Genomic DNA, 23,728 nt, shown 5'->3' on the forward strand with positions numbered 1-23,728 from the left:
TATTTTTGTGATTGTTGCGCGACCCCTCCTCGATTTTCGTCTACCACGATTGCTGCGAATGTCGCGTTTTAATTCTGTCAAATCAGATGTGAGGTTTTGAAATTCAAGAACAATAGCAGCAAGGCATATTTGGCTACATTTCTAGAACCAAGAATTCAATTAGTTGTAGAATGAGTTTGAGGGTTACTCCAGTTCCCCCATAAAGGTTTTGTGATGCAGTTTCTGCAATGCGCACTTTTTCCCATAGAAGAATATCAAATATTACTTAAAGAGGATCAGCGATAGTTTTAATCTAAGCATTCGAAGGAAGTCGAATGTCCTGTAAGCAATCAAGTTTCAAGGACTTTACTGTATACAGAAGGTAGCGCATATCTTGTAGTTATCACGTTGTTTTGGAATTTGCTAACTTTACCTTTGGATTCTAAGATGACATGGTTTTTTGTGCATATTGATCCTGGCGTTACATGTCCTTTGAAAATACGAAAGGATATGGCCAAACTATGACTGATTTTTATTTAGTTTGAATACTTTGCAGGAGTGCCCTTAAAAGTATGCAATGCAAACGAATAATTCGGATTACAGAGTACGGTTTAATTCAAATTTAAATTCTCTGTTTTCATAAATCAAAATTGAAATATCGTTGTACATAAATTGACGCTAGTATTTTTTAATCAGATAAATTATGTACGTTGACTTGAAACGAGCCCTCGTCCTCTTCGATATACTGGAAATTATAATGGTCGTCGATGCCTACAAAATAGGTGGGCAAAATGCCCCGCCCCTTAACAAAGGTTAGGCCACGGAAATCACATTTGATACCACATTTTCGCAGAATAGTAGCCGTCTCATCCGTCACCTGTATGTGGCCAACGACTCCAGTAGAGTCCATGCGCGAAGCCATATTCACCGCATTGCCCCAAATATCATAGTGAACCTGCGAAGCACCCACGACGCCAGCCATAACCTCTCCACTTGAAATGCCAACTCTCATTTTGGCCGAGAATAATTCGCGATCACATGGCAAATTCTTGTAATTGGAGTTGCACATATAAAGAGAACGAATTAAATCCAAAGCGAAGGCCGTTATCACAAAGACAACATCCTCTTTTTTGTGTCCATGCTGTTCGTAGAACTGCAGAGTGCGTCGGGCTCGCGCAACTGTAAAATAGAACATTCAAAACAGAAAAATCGAATCTAGAATTATTAGAATATTTCATTACTTACCCTCCTGGGCAATAGAACTACGAGTACTTCGTCGTCCGCTTATAGTGGAGGAGAGACGTATGTCCAGACCACAAGCAGCCATGTAAGTGCAGCCTACAATTTTGATTTTTTCCACCAAGTAATCGTCCTTGTAATAACTTAACTAAAATACAAAATAGATATCGATAATTGTATATATAATAATATTATACAATATGTCTTACCACATTATCAAATTCGGTTATGATCTCGTTAAGAACGCGTAAACTGGACAAATCCAATTGAAAATTCATTAGGGTGGCGAACATAACGCCAACCATGGAGTAATCTTCGTAGTACAACTCATGCTTGGCCAAGGATGACAGATAGATGTTGACTGAAAGCATGATTCGAAGAAATATGAAATTAAAATAAAGATATTGCGAACTCACCAACATGAGCAGGCAAAATGTTGTGTAATAGTATGGATATAGACTGATCGGCCAAACTACCCGCTTTCTGTTTTTTCTTTAGCTCTGCTCGCCATCTAAAAACCATATACAATTGTAATAGTTAAGACATTATTTGAACAAAAACAATCAAATTCGACTCACTTGAAGTTCATCTTGTCATTAAACTCTGTCTGCCGTTCCATAAGGCACAGACTTAGGAAAGTGGTTAGAATTAATATACAATGCGAGTACTCAGCTAAAAAGTACGGATTCGTCGACAGGCTATGATGAACTATGTAATTGAACTGATAGAATATGAGCACCATATAGATGATGACCTCCAAGAGGGTAACCATCAATTTCATCACGAATGGAATACGTGAGAAGATCAAACTCATGCCCATGATCAGGCAGATCATGTTGGTCAACACCCAAGGCTGAAAGCACATGTTCGGTTCCGGCTCATAAAGATAGATTTTGCTCTCAATGTGCAGCATTTGATATTCGTCCACATTACATTCCATCTAAATTGCGGCAAACTTTAAAGATATGTGAACTTTTACGATGCTTTGACTACTCACCAGCATCACAGATATAATGCCAAAGTACGTTGTTACGGTGAACATATAAATGGCCACACGTTTGATAAGACTGCGCTGAATGTTCTCTGCGATACGGAATATTAGGCAGCTGATTATGCTGTATGTGTGTCCACCTTCAGGATAGCGCCAGAAGCAAATCTTCTTATACCACGTTATAAAAAGGAGTATGGTAAAGCTTAGCATCGCTCCAGAGCTAACAAAAACATATGTTTTGGAGGTGGTACGTTGATAGACCAATTCGATCACAATCAAACTGGTGCAAATGATCCAGGCCAGCAAGATGCTGTACTTGAGCATATAGTCGGGCTGGCGGAGAAAAGCATGCTCCATACGGGGATCTATAAAGTCGAGAAAATAAAATCGTATCGATGAAAAGGCGTGATCCGTGCTATTGTCATCGTCTTTTCGACTATAACAAATTCGTTTCAACCAGGATCGGAATCTAAGGAGAGCGAGTGCGAATCAGTGCAACACGATCAAAACGTGATCAAAGTTACCCCATGGGTCCCACTGGCATTTGCTTGAATTCATTGTGCAATTCAACGGTATAGGTGCCTACACTCATATGGGACTTAGCACTCAATTGCAGACTTAGGGAAAGGGTTTCGACCTCATCACTTTCGTATTCACTGATTTCGTCAGTGGTTGTTGTGGCAGCTATGAGAAAGGTCACTATTTTGTATTTCATCAGATAGGGATCTTCAGTGGCCGCAACGGTGCCTGGCAGTATAGTATACGAGTGATCCGTCATCGAATTGAGGGTTCGCGCACTCAGATGAATATGGCCGGCCATTCCAGTGGCTTCCAGACGATTGGCAATTGTTACATCTGTACCTATAGGATACTTCAATTACTGAGTTTGAAAGCAGCATTTTCTTTCTCACCCCATATATCATACTGCAATTTGGCGGCCCCAAGAACACCAGCAAATAAGCTGCCCGAATGAACACCCACGCGAATATCAATATCCAAATTTTGGGAGATGCTGCAAAGTTGATAAGCAGTAAGTGCGATAAGTGACATCTATCGATCCGTTACTAACCCCACTTGCTGTATTTGATTGATCATACAGAGGCCCAGATCGACACAACATTTGGCGTGGTCAGGATCAGGAACTGTTAGACCGGCCACACAGTAATAGCAGTCGCCCAAGAACTTGATACGTTGCACTGTGAAATGTGAAGCGGCTTTGTCGAAACGAGCATACAAATTGTGTAAAAGTGTAACCAGATGCTTAACGGTTAGTGTTGTTGTCAGTTGCGTATAATTGACAATATCTGCATACAGTATGGACACATCGGGATGGGTTTGAATCGACATTAAGCGATCGCGCGCCATGCTGACAATATGAACGTCGCGATGTTTTTCGGCCATTGCAATACGATTGCGAATATCGTCCTGAATGGGCTGTGCGATTTGCTGCGGCAAAATGCTGTGAAGAAATATCTTTTCCTGGGCACGTGCATTGCGCAGCGAGATATCCTCCATCACATACTGATGGCGATCAAGAAACGAGGAGCGAACAACAATTTCACGCGAAATGCGAAAAAATACACCGAGCATATTCAGGGAAATGTGATGCGAAACTTCTGCCCACATTTTATTAAAGTTGCGGGCATTGGAAAAGTCATTCCTAAATAGCGCGGCTACGTAGTAAAAATAATAACAAACGTAAAGACATGACACTGTGCTGCCAAGGGCAAGAGGTGGTAAAATATGGGGTATGGGTAAAAACATATAGGTCGTCAGGATAATGTAAGTGTCGTAAAACGATCCTGTAACCCAATCATGTTTATGATAATGATACATATTAGTTATTATATCTGTGAACAATAAAAATATACAGTTAAATAGAGCTGATAACAAAACCCGACAACACACCAATGATCACCAGAATTAGTACTGTAATCACTGAGGTCACGTACATTACGCAAACGCGTCTGATCACCAGTTCCTCCTCAAAATTTATCCACATCACTGCTGTTATGAGGACAGATCCAAGCACGTATGCAAAAATATCAATATAAATTAAATGCGTCTCCTATAAAAACAAATAGGTGAACTGATTACAATAAAAATAAGGTAAAGAACTCACTTCGCAAGTCGCCAACAAAAATAAGCTATGCACAAGGATTACAATCCAGTGCAGCAAAATATATACACCTGTATAGTAGCTGCGGAGCCGACTTTGGTACAAGTTATATTCATCTTCTACACCAATTTCCATGCACTTTTTCTAAGAATATTTCAGTTAAGGAAACCTATTAGCAATAAAGTGTTAGGTACCTTTAAATAGCCTCCTTCCCAGCGACGCTCATTTGTGTAATCTAATTCGCACTGCATTTTTAAAAATAATAAAAAAAACAATTGAAAAAAAAAATTACACCAGAAGTGACAACGTTAACAAAAACTTCGAATTGAATTTCGATGCATGTTCCCTTTCAAAATTCAAACATTTATCTCCAATGTGGCCGCAACTTTAATTTTGAAATACAGTATTTTATAACTTATATCATATACAAAATGTGGTCACACTCAGTACAAAACCAACGCAATAATGCTTAATGCGCTGTAATCTCTGCATTGAGCATTTTTGCGTTAGCATTGTTAATAAAAAAGTAGAAAGTGCCAGAATATAAAATAATAATAAATAACTTCAGAAAATAAGTCACTACATTATTTGGTAGCGAAAATAATTGGATAATTGCAATAAATATCGATTACGTTTACAAGATTTTTGGAAAATATCGATTTATCGATAGGTCTTAAAGATGTTTTCCACCTCTAGTTGTTTTTAGAGTATTTCTCGGAGAAATTAAAACAACATTTCAATAAATGACGAAAAAATAAGTTAACGAATATTGCATGCAAGTGATAAACAAAGATCTCACAAAAACGGTTCTGCAAAATTCGCTACATCTGGTTGCTCAACAAAAAGCTGGAACGAAGCATAACAGAAAACAGCTGTATAGTGGAGCTGTATATATTCAACGATAACACAAACTTAATGCGAGGCGTCCCAATACAAGCATAAAAGGTAAAAGAAGCAACTCTCAAAGTACAGCGAGGCTGCTTGGCCAAAGAAACAATATGGCATTTTGGGTAAATCCGTTTTTGGTACGCTGCCGCAGCTGCTGCTACTGCTGTACTTGGTCATTGCCAAATTTCGGCAGCGATGTCGGATGCTGCCGTTGTTGTTGCTGTTGCTGCAGTGGTCTTCAAACCTGTCCCAACTGCATCGTGTTTGAGGCCCTCCACCCCCAGGCTCCTCACCACCATCACGATGCTGCAGCGATGCGACGATGGAAACTGAAAACTGTTTGCCAGCCAGCAGGATTTCGCCTTACTTGTTTTGAGTCTCAGTCTCAGTCAGTTTCAGCGGCAGCAGCAGCGTCACTCTTTGTTCACTTTTGCGTTCCATTTACATACATCTCTCTGTATGTGTTCTTGCATATGGTGTCATATATGTGTATATAAAGTAATATATGTTTTTTTTTTGTTGTTGTACGTACATATATCCAGTTTATGCCTTGGTCAATTTCTTTGCATTTGCAGTGTGAAACTCATGCGGTGCAGATCGAGACGACAACTCGGTCCACATTCTCATCCACGTTCATAGCTCTCTAACGACATCAAGAAGTCCACGCGCTGTAAAACATCCCAAGTGATCAAATACAACGCACACACCAACTCACATTCACACATAGGCGGAGACTGATCAAAACATGGAGACGGCGTTGGATGTGCTATCCCGTGCTGCCACGATGGTGCAGAACAATGCGAGTGGTAAGTTTCCACATTTACTCAATTAGAAAAGTAATCCTTAAAACATTACTCTCTTTCCCTTACTCTCGTTCCCTATCTCTCTCTGCTGCCAACTGTTGTCGCCCCATTAAGCAATTCCGCCTAACAATTTAAGGTTGTTATAGTTTTGACACAGGCAGCGACATCGTCTGCAAGATCGGTTCTTGTCATGTTGTTGGCTTTTTTTTTGACAAACTTGGCACTTCTTTTTAATGGCTTTCACCTTTGCGCCGGCGCACAAATACACAACTTGAAAGTATTTCAACAATGTTGTCACTTGTCTCTGTCTGCATAAACATACACACATACAATGTACATAAAAGTACAATATTTTTGGCAGTTACTGTGCTAAAGTGTCACATTTGTAAGCAGCAGACATGTCCAACTTCATGACCGATTTTCTTTGAGTAATATAATTACATAAAATGTGTAAAAATATGGTCGCAATGTATGTTTCATAAACAACTTAACTCCTTTAATTTATATTTGTTGGTACATTTTTAAAAATGCTGAACCTCATTGTACTCTTTGGTACTAAATGTACATACATCATTTTGTCTGTAGAGTTGTTGTCAATACAGTAGTTTATTAAAGCTTGCAAGTGCCATGCGAGTGTCGCCCCCTCACACCATTCGAGTATTCGCATCTCGCATGATTCATGCTGTTTGGCATTCTCCGCTCCACTCATGAAATGCATACGCCGCATATGCATTGCACTCTACTTCGAGTCTCCAAAAAAGATCTGCTGTCTCTTCCTTGCACGACTCTCTCACACACACACACACCAACACACATTCATGCAGCCAGTCATGCTCACTTGTTTGCACACACACACAAACAAACATACACAGTGACACGCACAGTTTTTGTTGGCGGTATCACGAGCAGCAGCAGCGCGCACTGAAAATGTTTTATTTTCAGTTTCAGCACAAAACGAACAAAACATTCCAATAAAATGAGTTTGCTGCGCATTCCGATTCCGATTTTCATAAATGTGTCAAATGCCGCATTTTTGACGACGTCCACGATGGCGACGATGTTGTTGTTGTTGTTGGTTTTGTTGCCCCTTGGCGCGCGGGCGTTATCAATAGTTCGAAGCTGACGTTGGCGTCGACGTCAGCGGCGCTGTCGCTGCGACATGCACGAATTGTGGATGGTCAATGTATTTATTATGAGCTTATGCACATGTATAGGTAAATACTTATGCACATGCATATTTGTATAAATATGTATGTGAGTGTGAGTATTTGCATATTGCATTTTGCGGCTAGTGACAAAACGCGTGACATGCCAAAGAAATGCAAAAAGAATATATCTAACGCATTGCCTTTTAAACACATGAGCAGAGCTAGTATGTAAAGCATGTACTAAGCATGTGCACACATACATGTTCACATTTTATACAACATCTTGTTAATTGCTCAATTTCATGCATTTCGCATTTAAACTCATTCGCAGTTTTAATCGCTGTTGCTTTCGCAGTCGCAGACGCAGCGTCGCTTGCTGCTTGCCGCTGATAAAAAGCGCATGGATTGCAGCTTCCCCTAGGGAAATGTGATTGTGTGTGTGTGTGTTTGTAAATAAACTGTTGGAATGTGCTGTGATAAACCATTTGGTGGGCAGCCACCCATCTCCACCCCCGCACTCTTCTCTTTGCCTACCAACTGCCTTATTTATGTTTGTTTACTTTTGTCGCTGCCCATTTGAGATGTCTTTATCAACATTGGCATACAATATGCATAAATAAATGCCGATATGCCTTACATACATACATTTGACAAATTCTTTAGCGCAAAACATACATACATACAAATATATGTACAATACATATGCGTTCAGCTGTCAACACAGCGAGGAATTTTATTTATTAAATATACTCGCCAACACACACACACACACATACATACTTATGTACATATGTTTGGCAATAACAATTTTCGAGAAAATATGCGAATTTTTCAAAACGATTTCAGATTGAGTAATGTGCGCGATTTGTGCGCGTTTTTTGCGCGCGTTTTTAAACGCACCCAAAATAAACCTTTGTCACATGTCAGCAGTTCATTCGACTGTCTGCTGCTGCTGTTTGTGTATGTGTGTGTGTGTGTGTGTGTGTATGTGAGTGTGTTCGTGTGTGTCATGTCTGCTGTGTCTATGCCTCTTCTTATGCTGCCACTGGTCATATTAATGTGTTAAGCAAGCCCTTTGCCTTTTTATACCCTTCCACACTGAGCTACTATCACTTTGTGCAGCATTTTGTTAAGTGTGCAAGGAACTTTTGTTTTGTTAGACACAATGTAGCTGCATTTATGGGCAACAGATCCTTCAGAACTTCGATCGTTTTCTCTAAGATGTAATGCACCGTTTAACAATGTTGAAAAGAGGCTTTAATATGTCAGACAAAATTTTAAATCTGCACTTTTGATCGACATTATAATATAAAGCATTATTCGTGTATTTTGCTTAAAAATTAATTGGAAACTGTAGCTATCTAAAAAAAATATAAAGTTTATTAGTTCTATGAAATCAGAACCGAATATGCATTTAGATTTGGAGTCGATAACTGAACTTGGATTTAAAATGTTCATCCAATGTAGTTAAATACAATTTCATATATTTTCTCTTAATCCTTAATTGTATTTTGTATAGTCTCGAGTATTATTTTGTATGTATGGCTAATTGTCCAGCGAAATATATCGCTTGTGACACTATTTACTGCTAAAAAAACATAAACTGAAGCAATTAAAAGAACAAATTGGAATGCCTGGATATAGTGATATTATTAATTTTGGGGAACTTTTTTTGTTCTGTGTTCTTTTTTTTACGAATTCGTTTATTTTTCTAATTATCTTACAATAGAAAAATGATTCCAAAATCATTCATTTTAATTAAAGTGCTAATCAAGCAAACGCTATGCAATTCATCAATTTTCAAATTAAAGAATTATATATTATAATAATATATTATACCTATATACATATGTCTTATATGAAAATATTTAAATTATATGCTTGTGCAATATCAATTTTACTGATAGTACTTTAAATATTTTTATATTACTTATGTATAAAAGAAACACTGCAAAGATCTTTAGTCTTTGTGTTATAGACACAAGAATATAGGGTTCTATCTATAAGTCTTACGACTTTGTTGTTTGTCGCAGCATTTTAGGGTATTTCATTTTCATTGTGTTCACGATAGTTGTTCTTGTCATGATTTCTTGTTGCTGTTGTTGTTGTGTGTGTTGTGTTCGTCACATTCAGTTTGATTGATCAGCCAAAATGTAAATGCAAAATGTCGTTAACCTGGCCATGATTAATGGAATTTGTCATAATCGAAATCATGATCGCACGCCAGTTCAGGCCAAGCACAAGCACAAACACAAGACAGAGCACGCATTGCCCCATTGTCGTGTCTTGTGGGCTATGCAACAAGTCGACGAAGAAAAGCGGGCCCCATAGAGACCCGTTAATTAAGCTAACCCAACTCTTTTTAGCCACTAGGCAGCTGCTGCTGCTCTTGCTGCTGCTGATGCTGCCAGCCCATAATTAATAAACGAATACTTAGTTGATATAACACAATTGTGTGTGCTGGAACCTCAAACACTGCAACAGCAAGAAAAAGAAACTAAAAATGAAAGAAAAATTGTGGCAATTTGGAGCTGGGAGCGAGCGAGCGAGCGCTCACCAGGCACAGCTGGATAACGTCAGCTCATCAGGTAATTTACATGGCCTTTCAATTCTCCATCCAGTTGTGTCCAGTTGCTCGACGAGCTGCCTCTTTGGCCAAACAGTGCCAAACACTCTCTTCCTTTTACTAGCAAACGGTGCGCATAATTGCCGTGAATCTCGACCAGAAGAAAGAAACTCGTTTCGTTTCTCTGCTCTCCTCTCGGCCCATTCCCATTTCCATTCCCGGCCCGTGGCCCGTGGCCTGTGCAACACACACTCCACAGTTGACCGCTGCCTCATGGCTCTGCCCCAAAACTCGCAAGCTCTACAACTTTAACTCTGACTCTGACTCTGACTCTAGGCCTCTGCCTTTCTTTTTGCTATTTATTTATTTATTTCAACATCAACATTTGACTATTTGCCTTTTGCCAAATCGATGGAAAATTGCGCGCGCGCCATTTTTCCAAGCAACACAACTCAAATGGAACATTGTAAACTGCAAAGTCAACCTTTCAAGTTATATATATATGTATATACTATATATTTGTATTTGTGTGTGATTCACATTTGATATTTTTTGGGCGAATTTCTTATTGAATTTTTCTCACGCTTGATTTAACACCGGATGATATTTTATAATGACAACTATATTTATGTTATTGTTATTCAGCTATTGCCAGTGTATGTTCTTCATGTCGACTGTTGCTGCTGTTGATCTTGTTGTTATTGTTTTTGTTACCGTTGTTGTTATTGTTGCTTTTGGCCAATAGGCAAACAGGTTTCCAAACAGCGCGCGCACGCTCGACTTTTATTTAAATTTTGAACTGGTTTCTGCTGATTTGTGTGCTTTGCCGCTCTGCGTGTATTACATATGCCTCTCTGCCTTTTATATATGTATGTGTATGTGTATGTATGTGTCAGAGGTGTATATATTTAGATACATATACCCACTTAATATCCATCTAGTATCTTATTGAATTTCACAAAATATAAATTGTCTAACGCCGCCGTTTGTCTGTTGTCTGTTGTCTTGTCTGTCATCTTGTTCTGGAAATTGACCGCTATCTTTGCCGTCCATCCGTCCATCTATAACATATATGTTGATTTGTCATCTACGTTTTTTATTGAATTATGAATGTGGAGGAAATCTTATTGACTTGCCATTAACACTTCCGTGCCCAAAACCAAAACCACGATTACTTGACCCAATTCATATTGACATTTGCTACCGTTCATTTAGAGCTCTCACATTTCTGCACTGATTTCTAAACAAAACAACGAAATAAAGAATGAAAAGTGCACACAATAATATTTGCAATTAGCCAAGCATTTTCCGGGTTGTCCGAATTCAAACTTAAGAATGGCGTAATATTGCATTGTTGTTGTTATTGTTGTTGTTGGCACATTATAATGAACTAGATCGAGTTGCAATACCCTTGATTCGCATACAGAATCACTTTTTATTTCTTCTTCATTCCGTATTTATATCTTGCAAATTGATAAAACGAGAATAGAATATTTGAGTTGTCTGTCGAATGGGAGATTAAAAGAACAAGAGTCTTTATAGGAATGTCGGAATTCTGTGCACAGATCAAATGGCTTATCTAATTTTGATGACACATCTTTTTTGCATTTAAATCCAGCGCAATTTTAAAGCTTATGACTAACAAGAGCAAGTATCATGCCATAGTCCTGTTATATGCACATCATTTAATTGTTGATTCACAACATATTCAGAAGTTGTTTAAGAATAAATTTGCAGATTAAAGTTTATGGGGATTTAACTTAAATTTATATGGAATTCTACTTTTAATAAATTTAAGTATTGTGCTGGTTTTTTATTTATTATTATAACTTTTATATTTAAACGTAAATATATTATGGCAAATTAATCAATTTATTTTTGATTTTGCATTATATTCCCCATTAACTAAAAAAACAAATAAGAATGCTTTAGTCAAGCGTGCTTGACTGTGAAATACCCGCTACAGATTTTGAATAAAAGCAAGACAGTGCTGTATTATTCTTAAAACTTACCAAATTGATATACCGTAAAAATACAAATATATACCAAGGCAATATTTGGTGTATTGACATAGAACTACATTTAATATATACCATAGAGTACCATCGAGTGTGCTCGACTATGAAATACCCGCTTTAAGTAAAAGAAAGACAGTACTGTAGTATTCTTAAAATATACCAAAATGATATACCGCAAAAATACAAATATATACCAAGGCAATATTTGGTATATTGACATAGAACTACATTTAATATATACCATATAGTGCAAAATATACCAAATTGTCCGCCAAAGCAACTAAGATCCGTAGTACGTAGGCGTTTTTCCAATACAAAAGTATTTTTTAAATAACTTGTGCAATTTATAAATTTCGCAACCAAATTCAGGAATCATAAATATAGTATTTGTCATTGTAAGTACCGAAATTCGCGATTGTAGCTTCAAAATTGCGCTATTCATTTTTTTCCCATCTCTTATAATTTCTGATAGTTAGGTGTTCATATGAACGGACAGACAGACACACGGACATGGCTATATCGTTTCGACTGATCAAGAATATATATACAGTAAGGGGTTGGAGGTGCCTGCTTCCGTCTGTTACAAAGTTATACTACCGATCTATCCTAAAGGTAGCGGGTATAATAAAAATGAAAATCCTAAGTTTTAACTTTATTCATACAGATTGCTAAATAATTAAACATATAGTAAAAAAAGAATAACTCATGGCTATTTACATTGTCCATAATTAAAATAATAATAGCTTGCGCCCTAATTCATATGCTATGTAGGAATGCTAATCAATAAATAAATACTATGAGTAATCTAACATAATGAAGCGCAGAATGTGAATGCCATTCGATGATTATCCTTAAATTATGGGAAGAGGGGCGGAAGAGGAGTTTGAGCATTCTCTGTTGTTTTTATGCGCCGCTTTGGTCTACTCAATGCTTTGGGTTGCTGTAATTTACTATTGTTGCCTTTGTTGTTGTTGTTGCTATTACTGTTGTTGTTGTTGTTGTTGTTTTTGTTGGCATGATTGCCATTCGATTGACCTCGTTGCGCATGCGTGCGCATGTTTCACGCTATACTAAAAATTTTCGCATATACAAAAAAAAACAACAACTAAATGAAGACGAAGACGAGGAAGAAGCAGAAGGAGATAGAGATAGACAGAGACAGAGGCGAAAAAAAAACTCGTGCCGTTGATGAGTAAGCAGCAATTGGACGACGAGTCTCTTTGGCTTGACTGCGTATCGTAGGTTTTTGTTGATTGTCTGCCTGTCTCTCTGTCTGTTTGTCCGTCTGTCAGTCAGTCAATTCGTCACTAATTCAGTTCTGATTTTTGTTTAATTTTGCAACAGCAAAGCTTTGCACATTTCAAACGCGAATTGTGCAAAAATATTCAAGTATCAATTTAAGATACATATGGAAAAGATCAATAGATCGATAGATCCAGAGAGATCGAGGCGAGAGATTGCCATTGCGATTGCGATCGCGATTACGATTACGATTGCCCCAATAATGTGCGATTGCGATTATGCGCGACAAGCAACAACAGCTGAGTTGTTGTCGAGTGTGAAGCAGCAGCAGCAACAGCAGCAGAAGCTGGCTGCAATTGTTGCTCTCTGAGTAAGCGCGACTTCGATTGCTGCAGCTACTGTTGTTGTTGTTGTTGTTGTTGCTGGTGATGTAGCTGGTAGTGTTGGCGCTGGGACAACAGTAGTAGTTGTACTACAAATCGGGCGTAAAATTTCATGGGCCTGCTATTGAATTAAAAACGAGTTTGTTTCATGTTGTTATTTGTTGTTGCTGTTGCTTGCTGCTGCTGTTGCTGTTACTGTTGTTGCTACTTATGGTTGCAGTAATGGCCGTCGCTGTACGGAGAGCCAGCGCCAAGCCCCAACACAACAACGTGCCACAGCAATAACAACAACGACAGCAAGAAGAGAAACACAACTAGCAGGCAACAGTCACTTTTTAGTTGTGTTGCTTTTGTTGTCGTTGCCGTTGTCGTTATTGTTGTGGTTGTACTCTCGACCTATTGTTTGTTTCATTTTGTTGTCATTTTCGCAAGCGAGTTTGCAGCCAATACAAATGCAAATACACACACACACATACAGTCATATGCATGTACTTATGTATGCATGCTTGTAGGTGATTACCTAGTCGGAACTTAGGGCTTTTTGGTGCCAAAAACAAAAAAAAACCAACTGATTCATACAGGAAAATATTACGAATAAATCACCCAAATACGACAGCTCAGTTTACAATTATGATTTCAAATACAAAACATACAACACAGTCACGATTTCGTTGGTATTAATTTCAGTTGACAAATTTTTAGAAATACGATAATAAAAATATGTGGAAAGTATTTCAAAAATTGTTATTTGCCAGTAATGAACGAGTTACAGATAAGCACACAATTAGTATGCAATTAAAAATACCCCAGGGAGAATTCAGAAATTTGTTATCGACTTGGTTTAGCTTAAGCACAATATAATAGCATTCTTTGTCGTAGAATTTATTATATTGAATAAAAAATTCATTCTAAAAAAAGAATTCTCTAAGAGCCGCTTGAAAGCTCAATTCCCACTGGGATATGCGTCCAAGTTTGTTTGCCAGTGTGTGTGTGTGTGTGTGTAAAAGTAATAATGAGCTTCATGCAATGACCGGGCCCAAAATCGCCCACGCGATGTGCTGGAGCAGCATCGTCCAACCTCTGGCTCTGCCTTCAATTTCAACTTTAACTTCAACTTCGGCCCAACCCAACGCCAACGCCAAATTCAACGTCAACTGCAGCAGCGACAGCGACAGCCAAAACCCAAAAAAAAAAGTGCAGAAGAGGAGAGCCCTCGACAACCACAACAACAACAGAACGAATGTGGGTAATTTTCAATTGCTTGGCATTTCGTTACCCTTTTTGGTCAATTTACTGCACGTGCTGGGTAAAAGGAAGTGGAAGTGGGGACTGGGTAGGGAGTGAGGGAGGAGGAGGGCAGGCCACCATCCTGCTGGGGTCTCAAGATAAGCTGCGCCAATCGCTTTGCGCTTTCTTGTTGCTGTTTGCAATTACAAAATCACCAAAACTAACCGAAATCCAAAGAAAGCAGCGAACGCGACAGACAATAACTGCAAACACAAAAAAAAACCGTCAACAACCAAAACGGAAATTGGTAAGAGAAGAAATATAAAAAAAAAAACAACAACAGCAATGGCAACAAAAGCAATACGAGTGCCAACTGTCGCAAGTGCAAATGGCTTTTAAGGCCAGAAGTCTACACGGGACGCGTCGAGAGCGGAGAGAGTGTGTTGCCGGTGAGAGGAGAGGAGATGGAGACTGGTGGCTGGTGACTGGAGACGTCGCGACTCGCGACTCGCGACTTGCGAGCGGAGAGAGAGACGACGCGTCGTCGTCAAAGCCACAGATTGCAAAAAAAGCAAAAGCAAAAACAAATACAAAGGCAAAACAAAAGCAACAGCAAAAGCAAAATAAAAGAACACGATAACAACAACAACAACAACGTTGTCCCGTAGGCAACTTTTAGCGAGCGAGCGCGAATTGAGCGGCGACGACGACGACGGCAACAACGACTACGCGACGACGAAGCTTTGGGAGCCCCGAGCCCCAAAAGCACGCAGTCTTCAAGTTGGCGATCAGTTCAAGTTTGTCCGTCGAGCCACACAGAGCTGAGCGCGCGACACAGAGACGAAAGCAAAGCAAAGCAGAGCCAAAGCGCAAGCGCTTGCGAGTACAGTACAAAGGCGAAAAACAGAAGTAGAAGAAGCAGCATTAAGCAGACGTATAAGAACAAGAAGAAGAAGCAAGAGCAGCCGCAGACAATAAACGAAGTTATAGAGTTTTGTGTTGCTGCTCGTTGTTATTGTAGTAGTTGTGTGTTGCAGTAGTTGAAATACAAAAAAAGAAGTAGCAAACACAGTTAAAGCTAAAAAGTCGAAAGAATCAGAAACTGAATCGCTGTCGCGTATTCGTATTCGTATCGTTACCTGAAAGCTGAAAGCGAAACTGGCGCTCAAGTTCAGCGAGCGAATCGACGTCGCTGCCGCTGTCGACGTTGTCGTTGTCGCTGTCGCAGCCGTTACCGTTTACCGCGCTGTCGCCGCCGTTGTCTCCGTCGATTTCTATGCAAATTATTACTCAGAAACATATATAAAAAGCGTGCTATTTTTATTTCGCTAAATGTCGACTTGAAGCGCCGCCGCCGTCGTCGCCGTCGTCGTTATTGTTGCTGCTGCAGTGGCAGAAACTGTGACGGGAACGGAGATTGGAACGGGAACACCGCCGCAACAGGGAACGCGGGGATTGTAACCCGAGACTCGCGCTAAGTTGAGTTGACTTGAGTCGAGTCGCTCTCCTCGACAAACACAGATTGTATCTGAATCTATAGTGCTTGTGTCTATGTGTGTGTCTGTGTGTGTGTGTGAGTGTATCTGGCGCAAAAAGTAATCATAAACCAAGCGAAAACGTGAAATGGAAAAAGTAAGCAGCGCTAAAAGTCACTCATAAAAAAAGAGAAGCAAACACAAAAAAAAACCAAACAAAACAAAAGAAATAAAGAAAAAAAAACGGCCGCTTGCCGTCGCCGTCGATCGACAATCGACAGACAAACAACAAACGTCACTCGTCAACGATATCAGCTCGTGTTGTCGTTCCCCACCAACTCCACCTCTGCCAACTCTGCAGCTCCATCAACGCGATTGTGATTTGTAACTGTGACTGAACGAAGGATTAGCAAGTAATCGATATCCTCTGAGCAGAACTTGACAAGTGCAAATAAATCGATTTATATCGATAGACGAATAATTATTACTATGGATTATCTGTGCATACTGAATGCCTTCGAGCAGAATTGTTATCGCATCAGGGAAATCGAGCGATTGGCCACCGCTGTCGCCTCCGTTTCCCAGCATCCCGCATCGTCATCGTCATCATCATCGGCCAGCAGTAGTGGTGCCTCCGTCTCTGCATCATCATCGTCGGCAGCATCCTCAACCGCAAGCTCGCCCACATCGGCAACAGTTGCTGCCGCTGCCGCTGTGGCTGCTGCTGCACCATCATCGTCGACGTCGCGCCACTTTCCGGCTTCTTTTGCTCACGCAGCAGCGCTGGCGGCAACGCAACAACAACTGCAGCATCGTCTTGCAGCGGCTGCCTATCAGCAACAGACGGGACAGACGGCCGAGTTTCCTGTCCAATCGCCACTCTTTTATCAGCAACAGCAGCAACAACTTCAACAGCAGCTGCTGCCTGGAGCTGCGCATCAGCAGCAGCAACAGCATCAAGCGGGAATCGTGGCTTCATCTCAGCTGCAGCCAAACTCGAACTCCAATATGGCCAACAGTTTGCTATGGCAGCCTTGGCGGGACTTGCAACAAGCAGCGGCCATGCATCATCAGCTCTTCAAGCAGCAGCAACAGCAGCAACAACAACAGCAGCAGCAATTGCACAAAGGTTCGTGTTTAAAGAGGGCTGACGGGGGGGGGGAAAATGCAATGAAAATTGCATGAAAAAGCTAACTTGACCTCGGTGCACAAGTTTTGGGCAAAAATGACAATTTGTCACATACTGCGATAATCGCGGCAAACAAGACTTTCTGTTGAAAGACGAAACAAACGAGGGAGCCAGAGAAGTGTTTGAAACGAATATTAAAGCACGAACCCAAAGAATAGTCGCAAAAAAGTCGTTGACTCTCAGCAGTTGGACACGTGAAGTGATCGCTGATAAATATTGGATAGATGTTGAAGTTCAACAGGGATTGGGATGGACACAGTTGAGTCAAGCAGGCAATTGAGCATTATAATAAGTCAGAGTACGTGCCTTTTTCATAGAATCAACTGCAGATAAGAGAGACACACTCCAATTGCATGGGAGTCAAACAAATGTAGCTCAGAGTGCAACTACTGTTTTGCTAGTTGCCACCCAGATTGGGTCAAAGTATCGTTGGTTGAGCAGTTGATGACGCCACGTGTCGCTGCCGTGCTTCTGGTGTGTATGTGTGTATTACTTACGTAAAATGCCAACAGTTGACGTCGCCAAGTGACCCACTTCATTTGTCCATTAGCCATTAGCGTGAAATTACCAATTGGTAATGAAATTGGCCATACTTTTAACACAATCTCAAAACTCCCTTTACATTCAATTGGCTTCGATCTGCTTCCGCCGGCGTCATTAAGTCGTCGTCGTCGTCGTTGCTTCTGTCGCTGTTGCTTTTGCTGTCGCCATGCATGTACTTAATTGCTCACATTGCACAAATCACACAAATGCTTTCAATTACATGGCACAGGCGCCGGCAACAACGACGACGATGATGGCGATGACGTTGGAGACGAGACTGCGGCGACGTCGTCGTCGTCGTGAAACGAGCGCCTGGACAAATAGAGAATGAGCTGAGCCAAGCAAACTATCAAATACGATCCAACTGTTGCGGCTGCTGTGCTCAGCTTTTGGTTCAGCTTGAGTCGGCTTTGCTTCTATTTCACTTTTTATACCAGGTATCTTTAGAGCTAAAAGGGTGTATTAAGTGGCTTTTAAAGTAAGCAACCAAATGATTGAAAGCTACCAAATAAATCATTTCTGTGGAAGCTTTAGCTGTCTGCTCGTATATGAGTTTAAGTCTGTTAAATTTTAACAGATCCAACTTGGGAATAAATTGTTATTCAGATGCAGTTTATTCCCACTTTTTATCAAGTTGTATTCTATGTTCAGAATTATTCAAATATTCAATGTAAAAGTTGCACTTCAAGTTGCGACTCAACTGATAGTCAATACTAGATGTATCTTAAAACTTAGATCTCTGATATTTTAAAGGCGAAAACAATATAACTTAGGGAATTATTCTGTTAACTAGCTTTAAAACTTTTCTAAATACAATAGTATTTATTTATTACATTGTATTAAATGCTACATTTAATTATACAGTAAAGAGAGTGCTGGAGCTTATCAAATATAAAGTTTGGTTCTTATTTGAAAACTGTACATTATCATTCTGTTTTTCTCTGAAGAGTTCGTAGGCGATTGGGAGCCAAACTATTATTATTTAAACAAATTATTAAGGATTAAATATCAAAAGTTTCAGTTCAAAAAGCGACTCAATTGATCTTTTTGATATCCCTACAAAAAATCAGATTAAAATCGCGCCATACAAGAAAAGTTCTTGCAGCAGCAGCATCAGCAACATGGGGGAGAAAATGATTGTTTATTTGTTTAGCTGGCGAGTGCAAAACTCGCTGGTGGCACACTTGTTTATTATTTCATTTAATGTACCGAGTACCTCGAGAGTCGAGCACACTCGACTGTAGTTTGCTTACTTGTTCTTTAGCGTGTTGCTGTCGGTTTATTTTTTCTTTTTGTTTAATTTGTTGACATATTAAAACCAGATTTGCAATCAACTCGGGCATAAGCATGACTCACAAGCCGGCGCAAAAAATAATACATACAAAAGAAAATAATAATAATAAGAAACGCCTGCGTCGACGCCAGAGGCGATGAAAATAATAAATACACAAGCTAGCTAGAGCAACAAAAGCAATAGCAAATGCAAAAGCAGCAACAACAATAATAATAACTTGTTTGCATAAGCAACAAATGTTGTGTGTGTATGTTATTGTTATTTGTTGTGCAAGTTGACTAAGTCGAGCGATCGACTGATCGACGACAGCAACTCTCGCTTAGTTCTCGACTTAGCTTTGGCTGCTGCTGCTGTTGCTGTTGCTGGTTGTTGTTTGGGTGATTAAGCAAGAGTTTTGCAAAGCAAAAAAAAAACACACAGAAAACAGAAAAGATGAGAGGCCTCTTGTCATTATCACGCACTTCCCCCCATTTCTTCCAATTAGCTGCAGAGGCAGAATTGATTTAGCTGCGTCTTCTGTTTGATTAAAGATCACGTTGCGACCAAACCGACAAAAAGCGACAAGCAAACAAACAAACAGCAGTAACAACAGCAGCAGCAGCAGCAGATTCAACATAAATAAATAAATAAATAATACAGAAGAAGATGGGCAGCAGCAACAGCAGCAGCAGAGAAGAAAGCAACTGGCAACAGCAGCAACAGCAGCGGTGATCTTCAGTTACTCCCTCTCCAACTTTACTCTCGACTCTCGACCGGAAATGTGCAATAAAATTTGAATGTTTCTTTATTATTATCATCATCCCCATCATCATCCGCTGCAGCTACAGCAACAACCACAACAACAGGCCAGTCCCATTACTGTTATTGTTGTTGTGGCTCGGTTGTGTTGTCGTCCGTCCCAATTTCATGTTTTGCTTTCGGTTGCAACTGCGCGTCCACTCCACTCCATCTCCACTCTGGTGGAGGCTGCAACCAGTTTGTGGCTTCTCTCGTGACGCAGGCGCACAATATAATAAATTGCAGCCCGCGGTGACGTTGCCAAAAACAGGACAACGATAACTGGTTCCTCCGCCACAATCGCAGTCTCAGTCGCAGCCGCCTCCACCAACTCGAACTCGAACTCCAAACGGGCAAAACAGCAAGTCCAACTCAACGCAGCTCGCATCTCCTTCACTGCTTCATTCATTCATTCATTCATGCGTTCGCCTCGCGATGCCTTGGCGGCCAAGGGGAGTTCTCTGGATCAAACGCTTTGCTCTCTGCTCGAAATGTGCAGAAGTCGCTTGACTGGTTTGCCTCTTGCCTGTTCCCTGTTCCCTGTTGCCTGTTCCCTGTTGTTTGCCCCTTTCAATTGGGCACCTCGGCACAGCTCCAAGTCCAAGTCATTCTCAGCTTTTATTTTTAGCTTTGTTTTTCGTGTGTTGTTGTTTCCTGGGGGCGCAGCAAATACAAAAAAAAATCGAATGATTAAACTAAACTAAACCATACAAACTGCACACTGCACTGCACTGTACGTAAATTGGAGTAGGGCGAGTGTCTTGGGTAGAGTATTCACAGTCATTTTGAGAAGTGTCTTTGTGTGTGTGTGTGTGTGCGACTCCATGTGGTCGTCAACGTAGTCACTGCCCACGCCAGCAGCAGCGCCTTTGCGTCTTCTTCCCACGCCAAAAACTCAACTCAACTGAAGTCGCTGCGCGATATCCATTGAGATTTGAGATGCCGGGCACGTTTTGTCCAGATTCGCGCTAAGCGTTTTGCTCAGTGTAAACACTGCATACACACACACACATGCACGCAGTCAGCGGCACACATTGACAAATTCACATGATCGTAGAAAAACTAGTTTTCTTAACCAATTTTTATTGTGACTCCGAGTTTCGATTGTGTGTTTTTGTTTTGTGGCGACAGCGGTGTCTTCGTTGCTGTTGCTTTTTTCGTTGGGCTTTTATGCATAATTTTCTTGTTGTTGTTGTTGGTGGTGTTGTGTGCCCACCTCCTGACCGGGTCTTGAGTATGTCGCCGTCTCTCACAAAAGTAAAAAAAAAAAAATAAGCTTCATTCGCTCTTTGAGCGGAAATTCATTGAAAAACGAAAGACTTAGGCAACAAACTTGAACGTGACTGCGACGTCGACTTCATCTGCGACGGCGAGTGTCACACTGCCCCTCCCTCTCCCTCCGCCCCTCGCCTGTCGTACCCAACTGAACTCCAGGTGATTCATGCCGCCCACTTCGCGTTTGCGCTTTGCTCATAATCGATATGGAAAAAAAAAATATTCAAGACAGACACAAAAACAGAGAAAAAAAAACGAGTCGAGAGGATTAGTGGTGGAGCCATGAGTCCCACAAAACCACAAACATAATCAAATTTATGGTTTTAATTGAAATGCGATTTGTTGTTTTGTTGCTGCCTTTGTGTGTTTGCCTCTTCGATTCGATACAAAAAAAATGAAATAAAAAAAAATACTTATAAATATCAAACTAATTCGAAAACACAAAAAAACTTGTTTCAATCATTACAGAAACGCGCCTGACGTCAAAAGAGCTGCCAACCACCAAGTGGCGTCGTGAGCGTCGTCAACGTGCCGCCGCCGTCGAGTATCAAGTTCACGATGCAGGCCAAACAGAGCGGGAACGAGAGCGGGAAAGGGAAAGGGAACGGGACAGGGACTCTTCCGATATGGACAGCCCGATTGACATGTCTGTGACGTCCAGCACGGTGAAGCATCAGCGTGCCTCTCCGCCGCCGCCGTATCGCGAACCCCTGGCGGGTGCGAGTAGCCAATGCTATGCGGCGAGTCGTCCCAGCGTCATAACCCAAGCGCCGCCCAAGCGAGAGCCTCTCGAGCCGCTGCATGCGCATTCGCATCGCGAGCAGGAAAATCGCAGCACGGGTAAGAAAAGAGCTTAACTACTCATACGAGCAGATTGTTAATAGACGCCACACCTTTTGCTTACAGAGTCGGATCCTATTTGCGACATCGATGAGCATTTTCGGCGCTCCCTGGGACCGGACTATGCGGCGCTACTGAAGTCGCCAACACCCAGTTCGCCCACACCATCGCCGCAACCACAGCCACAACAACAACAACAACAACAGCAGGCACAACAACAATCACAGTCGATGTCGGTGACGGTGACGGGCAATGGAACACCCATGCAACAGCAACAGCAGCAGCAGGCGCAGCAGATCTCGCCACATGGTGGATATCGTCATCAGCCAGCAATTTACCAGCAACAACATCACTCGCCATTGTCACTGCCGCTGCCGTTGTCGTTGCCATTGCCGCTGCCGTTGCCGCTGACCAAGCTGGGCTTGCCCACCGTGCACTCACCCACCGCATTGCATTCGGCACCAGTATCGCCGCAGCAACATGAACTGCCGCCACCGCAGGAGGAGCCGCTATCGTTGTCGCCGTCACCAGTTCGCGCAGCATCCGCTTCGCCGCCTTCTCCGCCACCGCCGGCTCAGCCACCAGCGCAGCCGCCGACGTCGGGCGGTGCCGGTCAAATCTTGGATATGCCGATACCGAAACGTGAACGCGCCCTGGACACACCGCATCATACTCCTCCCAGATATAATACGCCACCGCCAGCCTATGGCAGCGTGCTGGCGTCGACGCCAACGCCGCCCACAATGCCAGCGATTATACGCGTGAAAGCCGAACCGGGATTGGCAGCTGCATCATCGACGCATACGCCTCCCGCCTCACCCACCTCTTCCACGAACATTTCGATATTCACGAAGCCCGAAGCATCCGTTGATGACCACTTTGCCAAGGCGCTGGGCGACACTTGGAAAAAGTTGCAGGGCCACAAGGAGTAAGCTAAGCGGACGTGGTGATTAGGCGACTTTGTTGTGGCGCACGAAGATGAACAACTCAAAAGCTGTTTTTATTAATTTTTTTTAATTTCAAACTACACAATTTATGTTTAAAGATCTCATTACAATGTGAAAATTCTTCAAATGCGAGTGTATTACAAGTTTCTTATAATGATTTTACTATTTGCTTATGATTATGGATGTGGAAAAAGCGTATACGTACAAGTGACAAAATTGGTATTCTTAATGCATAGTTGCATAGATAGACTAATCCTTAACATATATTTATATGTAAAAATATATATATTTACCTACATATATTCATAATATTTCATAATTCTAAATTATGAACTTATTGTTAGCTTATGATTACCCAAATGAATCCTATACAAATTAAATTTATCGAGTGACAAATACACAGACTCTCTAATAATATATGCACTCTATTACCACCTAAGCGCAAAATCAACAATAAAAACATATTGAAAATCTAAAATTGCACATTTCGTTTTTTGGCATTTTGAATTCATTCTTGTACTAAACAAGAAGCGCGCGCTTACAGTTGAACGGTGTGTCAACACCACTTTTGGATAGGGTGGCATCACCACTTTTTGCACTCAATGATTGACAACTATCGTATGCGCAACTATCGGTTGCCAGTGTGACACCACGACCAAAAAAGTAAACAAAATATTTGTGCAGCTGTGCTATAAATATTTGTTTACCAATCGCATTAATTACAAGAACAATATTTTTTAATATAGAAAATTATAATAAATGTATGCCAACTGCATTTTTTGGGT

At 41.0% G+C, this 23,728-nt stretch overlaps 2 protein-coding genes across 5 annotated transcripts; one reads left to right on the forward strand and one right to left on the reverse strand.

The window, feature by feature from the left end:
• Positions 1-647: 647 nt before the first annotated feature.
• On the reverse strand, positions 648-4,666 carry LOC132788778 (adenylyl cyclase X E-like). 3 transcript variants are annotated; one of them, XM_060796349.1, is made up of 12 exons: positions 4,523-4,651; positions 4,332-4,472; positions 4,118-4,277; positions 3,279-4,059; positions 3,121-3,221; positions 2,734-3,064; positions 2,216-2,678; positions 1,797-2,158; positions 1,635-1,729; positions 1,428-1,579; positions 1,225-1,366; positions 648-1,158 (listed from the first exon to the last, which is right to left on the reverse strand). In XM_060796349.1, the coding sequence occupies exons 1-12, from the start codon at positions 4,577-4,579 to the stop codon at positions 668-670; spliced, it is 3,276 nt and encodes a 1,091-aa protein (XP_060652332.1). In that variant the 5' UTR covers positions 4,580-4,651; the 3' UTR covers positions 648-667. The 3 variants fall into 3 exon arrangements, with proteins under 3 accessions (XP_060652332.1, XP_060652331.1, XP_060652333.1); XM_060796348.1 differs by having other exon boundaries at positions 2,734-3,070; positions 4,523-4,650; XM_060796350.1 differs by lacking the exons at positions 648-1,158; positions 1,225-1,366; positions 1,428-1,579; positions 1,635-1,729; positions 1,797-2,158 and having other exon boundaries at positions 2,316-2,574; positions 2,734-3,070; positions 4,523-4,666.
• Positions 4,667-5,028: 362 nt separating this feature from the next.
• On the forward strand, positions 5,029-23,421 carry LOC132788779 (mediator of RNA polymerase II transcription subunit 15). 2 transcript variants are annotated; one of them, XM_060796353.1, is made up of 4 exons: positions 5,029-5,273; positions 5,792-6,022; positions 21,625-21,996; positions 22,063-23,421. In XM_060796353.1, exons 2-4 carry the CDS (start codon positions 5,962-5,964, stop codon positions 22,926-22,928), a joined length of 1,299 nt encoding a protein of 432 aa, XP_060652336.1. In that variant the 5' UTR covers positions 5,029-5,273; positions 5,792-5,961; the 3' UTR covers positions 22,929-23,421. The 2 variants fall into 2 exon arrangements, with proteins under 2 accessions (XP_060652336.1, XP_060652334.1); XM_060796351.1 differs by lacking the exons at positions 5,029-5,273; positions 5,792-6,022 and adding an exon at positions 15,646-17,207.
• Positions 23,422-23,728: the final 307 nt, after the last annotated feature.

Source organism: Drosophila nasuta, chromosome 3, assembly GCF_023558535.2.
Source record: "Drosophila nasuta strain 15112-1781.00 chromosome 3, ASM2355853v1, whole genome shotgun sequence".
NCBI classification, from domain to species: Eukaryota; Metazoa; Arthropoda; class Insecta; order Diptera; family Drosophilidae; genus Drosophila; species Drosophila nasuta.

What these genes read in the sequence shown, in the direction of transcription:
- LOC132788778 (XM_060796348.1), bottom strand. Translation starts at nt 4,579, where the DNA reads ATGCAGTGCGAATTAGATTACACAAATGAGCGTCGCTGGGAAGGAGGC. An exon ending in ATGCCAGTGGGACCCATGGG is followed by an intron (nt 2,679 to 2,733) that starts GTAACTTTGATC and finishes CGCTCTCCTTAG; the next exon opens with ATTCCGATCCTGGTTGAAAC. An exon ending in GCATTATATCTGTGATGCTG is followed by an intron (nt 2,159 to 2,215) that starts GTGAGTAGTCAA and finishes GCCGCAATTTAG; the next exon opens with ATGGAATGTAATGTGGACGA.
- LOC132788779 (XM_060796351.1), top strand. Translation starts at nt 16,568, where the DNA reads ATGGATTATCTGTGCATACTGAATGCCTTCGAGCAGAATTGTTATCGC. An exon ending in GCAGCAGCAATTGCACAAAG is followed by an intron (nt 17,208 to 21,624) that starts GTTCGTGTTTAA and finishes CAATCATTACAG; the next exon opens with AAACGCGCCTGACGTCAAAA. An exon ending in GCAGGAAAATCGCAGCACGG is followed by an intron (nt 21,997 to 22,062) that starts GTAAGAAAAGAG and finishes TTTTGCTTACAG; the next exon opens with AGTCGGATCCTATTTGCGAC.